The sequence below is a fragment of the Rhinopithecus bieti genome, unplaced genomic scaffold (assembly GCF_001698545.2).
Source record: "Rhinopithecus bieti isolate Rb0 unplaced genomic scaffold, ASM169854v2 scaffold_58095, whole genome shotgun sequence".
NCBI lineage: Eukaryota > Metazoa > Chordata > Mammalia > Primates > Cercopithecidae > Rhinopithecus > Rhinopithecus bieti.
The window spans coordinates 1949668-1956218 of NW_016823660.1; the positions used below are offsets into that span (position 1 = coordinate 1949668).

The 6551-nt window shown below is 40.4% G+C and overlaps 1 protein-coding gene across 1 annotated transcript in view; it reads left to right on the forward strand.

Moving 5' to 3' along the window:
* Positions 1-6551, forward strand: part of ODAD2 (outer dynein arm docking complex subunit 2) — a 111064-nt gene that overhangs the window by 65416 nt on the left and 39097 nt on the right. The window contains 3 exon segments of the mRNA XM_017861690.1: positions 1563-1805; positions 2270-2380; positions 5334-5488. Coding sequence (XP_017717179.1) covers positions 1563-1805; positions 2270-2380; positions 5334-5488 — 509 coding nt within the window.

Here is a 6551-nt window from a genome sequence, read left to right on the forward strand (position 1 = left end):
AAAAAAAAAAAAAAAAAAAAAAAAAATTCATTGAAATGACTATGATCTATACATACATTTAAGAAAGATTCATCAAAACAAGTAAGACAATTATTTAACCACTTTTTGGTGAATCAGCCAGTCATGCTGGTCATAGTGGCAGTGGGTTAAATCAAGGAATAAATTTTTGGAAGGCAAAGATTGTGAGGAGCACCTCCTAACCACCACGCAGTTCCAAAACAGTCACAAATGGTACGGGCTTTCTGAGCATTTCCATACTGCATCATTTATTGTTGTGCATCTGTGTTCAATCCCACGGTCTTAGAGTTTTTCCCACGTTGCTATTCCATCTGCAGTCAGTACCTGGAAGCCTCCGTACCACCATCCCCGTCTTTCCTGGGGCCATAACTAATTAGACCAGGAGTTTCCACCTGACTCAAGCCAGTCCCACTGGATCTCTCTCCCAGGAACTTGGAATTGGAATTGAGAGACTCTACCTAGCCTGGGCTATTATTCCCTTATAAATTTGAGATTGATGGTTATGGGCAGTATCTGTGGAATTTGACCTTCAGGGAGAGAATAATGGAGTAGACATGCATAGATGATTGCTCCCAAGCCCCAGATAGAGACAGTGAGCCTGCAAGGATGGCTGACAGCCAATCACAGCTTTAGGGAGGTCTGGCTTCCCTCTTCCGTGGGGCAACCTGACATACTGCTTAATTCTTGTAGTAAATTGCCTTTCCCTTAAGCTCTTCAGTGACTTTAGTTATTGTAAAGAAAAAAACTGGATGCTAGCAGTTGTGCTGTTTGGTTTGGTTGGTTACGGTAGCATATGAGGTAGGCTGTGTCCTCCAAAGAGATCTCATGTTTTTTTTTTGTTGTTGTTGTTTGTTTGTTTGTTTGTTTTTGGAGGCAGGATCTTGCTTTGTTGCCCAGGCTGGAGTGCAGTGTTGATATCATAACTCACTGCAGACTTGAACTCCTGGGCCCAAACAGTCCTCCCACCTCAGCCTTCTGAGTAGCTGGGACTACAGGCATGCATCCAGCGTTTTTTTTTTTTTTTTTTGTAGAAACAGGATCTTGCTATGTTGTTCAGGCTGGTCTCTAATTCCTGGCCTCAAATGATCCTCCCACCTCGGCCTCCTAAATTGTTGGGATTACAGGCATCAACCACTGTTCCTGGTCAGGTCTTGTGGCTTTAAGAGTGTATAGTCCATTCATTTCTCCTTAGAAAGTGCTGATGGTTTTAGGGAAGCTGGTTTTCTGAGATGTTTGGGCTGAGGATGTGGTTTACAAATATGATTAATGTAAATATTAGAGCCATGTTAAGAAAATACTATCTTGGTGGGCTTACATTTCTTGTGGGAAGGAAATGTATAAGCTCCCAAATCTGGAGGAAAGTTTTTTTGTAGGGTTTTGTTTGTTTGCTTTCCCTGGCTGCTATGGAGTATGAAAATTGATTTTTTAAGGCATTCTTGTTGTTGATGGAGGTGAGCTTGGTAAGCAACCCTGTAGCCATTGAAGAATGACTTAAATGTTCTTTTTAAGATTTCCATGAACATTGGATTTATCTATTATTGTAGGTTGCTCTACTGGACTGTGCACATGATTCCACAAAACCTGCCCAATCGAGTCTGTATGAGGCCAGAGATGTGGAAGTGGCTCGCTGTGGGGCACTGGCCCTGTGGAGCTGCAGTAAGAGTCATACGAATAAAGAAGCCATCCGCAAAGCTGGGGGCATTCCTCTGTTGGCTCGGCTGCTGAAGACTTCTCATGAAAACATGCTAATTCCGGTGGTGGGGACATTGCAAGAGTGTGCATCAGAGGTACTCATGCCAGTTCTGCTCCCTGCCTTCTCAACTTGACTTTCTTTAGTCCAAAAGTTGTTTTTAAGGTTATCTTGATGGCTCAAGGACATTTTTTTTAAAGAAGTCAGCATTCTATGAGAAAGAGAAGATCCAACTGATAGGACATTAATTAAATCAATATCTGTGATATATATATATACACACACATACGTATGTATTTATATATCTCACATATACTGACATATATATATCACACATATATATGCTGACATATATATCTACACACTATATATATATATACACACACACACATATATTAATTCAGTTAATTCTCTTATTGATGTAGGGATATCAATAAGATATATGTATTTTCTTTGGTGATTATTTCCTAAGAAAGTTTGTTCAGCATGTTTATTACTAAATGTAAACAGATACTTATATTCATGCCTTAGACACATAAATACATAGGTTTTTATTCCTAGGAAAACTACCGGGCTGCAATCAAAGCAGAAAGGATCATTGAAAACCTTGTCAAGAACCTAAGTAGTGAGAACGAGGAGCTGCAGGAGCACTGCGCCATGGCCATTTACCAGGTGCGATGAACTCTTCCAGCGGTTGTTGGCATTCTTTCTCACATAGTTTAAGGTAGTTTTCTAACCATGTGGTTTCCTTCTGTGAGAATGGGACTCAGAAATCTGCACTTTATTTAGTTATTTTTTCTTTAAGTTTTAATTTTATTTTTTTAGAGATAGGGTCTTGCTCTGTTGCCCAGGCTGGAGGGTAATGGCACAATTATAGCTCACTGTCACTTCAATCTCCTGGCTGAAGTGATCCTCCCATCTCTGCCTCCCAAGTAGCGCACACTAGAGCATTTACCACCATGTCTCGCTAATGTTCTTTATTTTTATTTTTTCTGAGACAGTGATCTCTCTATGTTGCCCAGGCTGCTCTCAAACCCCTGGCTTCAAGTGATTCTCCCTCCTTAGCCTCCCAAAGTGCTGGGATTACAGGCATGAGCCACCGTGCACAGTCTGCATTTTTAACAAGTACCCCATTGGATTTTCATACACAGTTAGGTCTAAGAACCATTGTCCTGTGGTAATGACAGACAACTTGTATAAGTCAGAGAAACCTGCTTTGACATCTGTGACAATTTGTTTCTAGAAGACACATATGCGTCTTTGTCTCCTAAAATAATGTACTTAGTGGAAAATACATAAATAAGTACATGGTGCTTCTATATTGCTTTTAATATGTCTTGTTTAAATAATCTTGGGGCATTTATCTCCTACCAAGACTAGCCAGAGGAATGGGTGTGTGTGTGTGTGTGTGTTCCTGTTTTATCTTTTTACTGGTTTACTTATTGTAATCTACACTAACTTTTTGTGTATGGTACACTTCATAGTATACCAGAAAACAGATTAGAATGGTAAAGGGAGAAAAATGGCCTTGACAAAGTTGTGGATGGCTGGTTCCTGTGCACGTCTGCTTCTACCTAATCACAGTGGATTTGCTAGAGGAATGCAATTAAGATGTGCATAATCAGAGAGTATGCCAAAAAGATACAAGGAGCCGAACACGGCCTTGTAATCCCTGTAATCCCTCTATTCCCAGCACTTTGGAGGCTGAGATGGGCGGATCACTTGAGGTCAGGGGTTCAAGACCTGCCTGGCCAACATGGTGAAACCCTGTCTCTACTAAAAATACAAAAATTAGCTGGGTGTGGTTGTGTGTGCCTGTAATCCCAGTTACTCAGGAGGCTGAGGCAGGAGAATCACTTGAACCCGGGAGGTGGAGGTTGCAGTGAGCTGAGATCACGCCACTGGACTCCAGCCTGAGATGAGACTAGACCTGTCCAAAAAAAAAAAAAAAAAAAAAAAAAAAGATACAGGAACATTCAGTAGAGATTGATTAGGTTGGAGGAGGGCTGCCATAGACAAAAACACAGACGTTGGCGAACAGCCGTCTCAGACCAAAGTTAGTTTCTTCTGAGGCCTCTCTCCTCAGCTTGTAGATGGCTGCCTTTTCCCTGTGTCCTCCTACTGTCTTTCCTTAGTGTATGCCAGTGTCATCGTCTCCCCTCGGACAGCAGTCCTATTGGAGCAGGCCTACCCAAGTAATTTTGAAGAGGCCCTTTAGCCTTAATAACCTCTTTACTCTGTCTCCAAATACAGTCACATTCTGAGGTACTGGGAATTAAGACTTCAATATATGGGCCAGGCACGGTGGCTCAAGCCTGTAGTCCCAGCATTTTGAGAGGCCGAGGTGTGCGGATTACCTGAGGTCAGGAGTTCGAGACCAGCCTGGCCAACATGGCGAAACCCCATCTCTACTAAAAATACAAAAACAATTGGCCAGTTATGGTGGTGTCATCCCAGCTACTCTGGAGGCGGAGGCACGAGAATCACTTGAACCCAGGAAGTAGAGGTTGCAGTTAGCTGAGATTGTGCCACTGTACTCCAGCCTGGGCAACAGAGAGCACCTTGATCTGAAAAACAAAAAACAAAAAACCTCTATATGTGACTTTTGAGGGGACACAATTTGGCCCATAACAATCATATATGGCCCTGACTTGTACATATTTGTATATATGCCTCATCAGAGTAACCACTGAGTTGATTAGAAATAGGGATTAATTTTTAGGAGGTGCCTCTAATCCAGAATTGAAAATCACATGTAGAGGATAAACATGGCAGGTGCCTGTATGGTGCATTGTGATGAGGATTTCTTCTAGTGGCCTCCATGGGTGACACATGACACATCTGCATCTCATGGCATCAAAAAACAACTGTGCACTTGGAGTAATAGCCAAGTCTCTGCTAATTGTATCATCTGTTGGCTCTAGAGCCTGGGAAGAATGATCAGTTGAGACCATCTGTGTGGGAAATATTTATTTCAAAGGATGACAAACATGGATAAGCATATTTGAATAAAATGTCAGGTAGTATTGATATCACCCACTGCTCTGGGCATAGAAACTTGATTGGAGAAATTCTTTGTCTCTAATCACCTGAACCCAGGAGGTGGAGGTTGCAGTGTGTTGAGATCATGCCACTGTACTCCAGCTTAGGTGACAGAGTGAGACTCTGTCTCAAAAAAAAGAAAATATATTTGTCTCTAGATTTCAGGGGCCATTGAAGAGCTGACCAAATCCCTTTCACTCATCTGTTTTCTCTGCTACATTTTCCCAAGACTCTGAGTTGCATCACTGTAGAAATCCCCCATTCCTTGCCAGTGGAGTTGTAGGTTTCTCACTGACCTTCGCCTCAAGAGATGCTCAGGCCATCTCAAAACTGGCTTGGGAGAATTGCCGAGTACATAGAAACTGCTGTCCATTCCCAAAGCCACATAAAGGGAGAGACATACTGTCAGAAAGTTACCAGTAGAAAGACTAATTATATTTTATGTTTTACTTGGAGGCATCTTTAGAAAATGATCTCTCTAGAAAGAAGTTTCATACCTACTAGAATGGCAGCCTTTTTAGCAATCATCGAAAGCTTGATATTCCTTGATCATTGACAGCCTCTGATTTGACTTTTTGTGCAGTGTGCTGAAGATAAGGAAACCCGAGACCTCGTTAGGCTGCACGGAGGACTTAAGCCTTTGGCCAGTCTACTCAATAACACTGACAATAAAGAGAGGTTAGCTGCTGTCACGGGGGCAATATGGAAATGTTCCATCAGCAAAGAGAATGTGACCAAGTAAGAGAAGGCGCTTAATATTCTGAAATGAAGATATGGCTTCTGAAATACCTTCTTGTCATTTAATACCGTTCTAGTAAGGAATTGATTCTAATGTTAGTCGTAGAAGTACATTCTGGATGAAGTTAGCTGAATGAAGGGATTCTTGGAATAGAAAAGAAAAGAATAGAAATTGCCCACCACCTGGCAATGACTTTTTCTGTGCCTCAGTGGCACTAAGAGGCTTGCTGACATGATCTCTCTATTTTGCATATGGGCAGCCATTTGAATTAGAAATATCTTTGATATTTTCTGTGGGAATCTATCAAGGAGGATGGGTGGATTTCCCATGGAATCTTTAGAGATGGAAGTGATTTTATTCTTTTTCCTTTTCTAAAGATAAACAAGATGAATCAGCCAAATGTCAACTAACCAGTTACTCTTTAAAGAGTGGTCATTTTCAAACATGATTTCATCGGACTTGATTTTAAAGTATAAACGTTATGACCATTTGATTTATTTTAATTTTCTAATCTATCTCTTCCTATTTTTGACAGTTTACATTCTCAGTAATGGGTATTCTGAGACAGCTTCTCCTTGACTCCATCTGATTATTTCCTTTAACAAGAAATTCACATCCCGACCATTTAACACAAAATAAGTTGACTTAATAAATAAGGCATGAGGACATGGCTAGATTAAAAGTAACCTCGGCTAATGGAATTTTTATCTTAATTAGAAAGTTAGCTGCATCATGGTACTTAAATACTGCTGAAATTTATTAGAAAGAGAAACTAGTAATTTCTCTTTTCTATATTTCTATAATTTCTATACAGTAGTTTCTACTGTATAGAAACTAGTAATTTTCAAATATTTATCTTTATGTAGCATGCTTCCTTTTGAGGTGTGTGTGTGTGTGTGTGTGTGTGTATGTTTATATATATCCATACATATGTGTGTGTATATACACACACACACACATATATATATATACACACATGTATGTCAGAGTGAAATTTTATGACAAGAGAGATGCTAAAATGTATTAGTGGTTAATGTGAAAGATACCTGAGAGTGACATTTA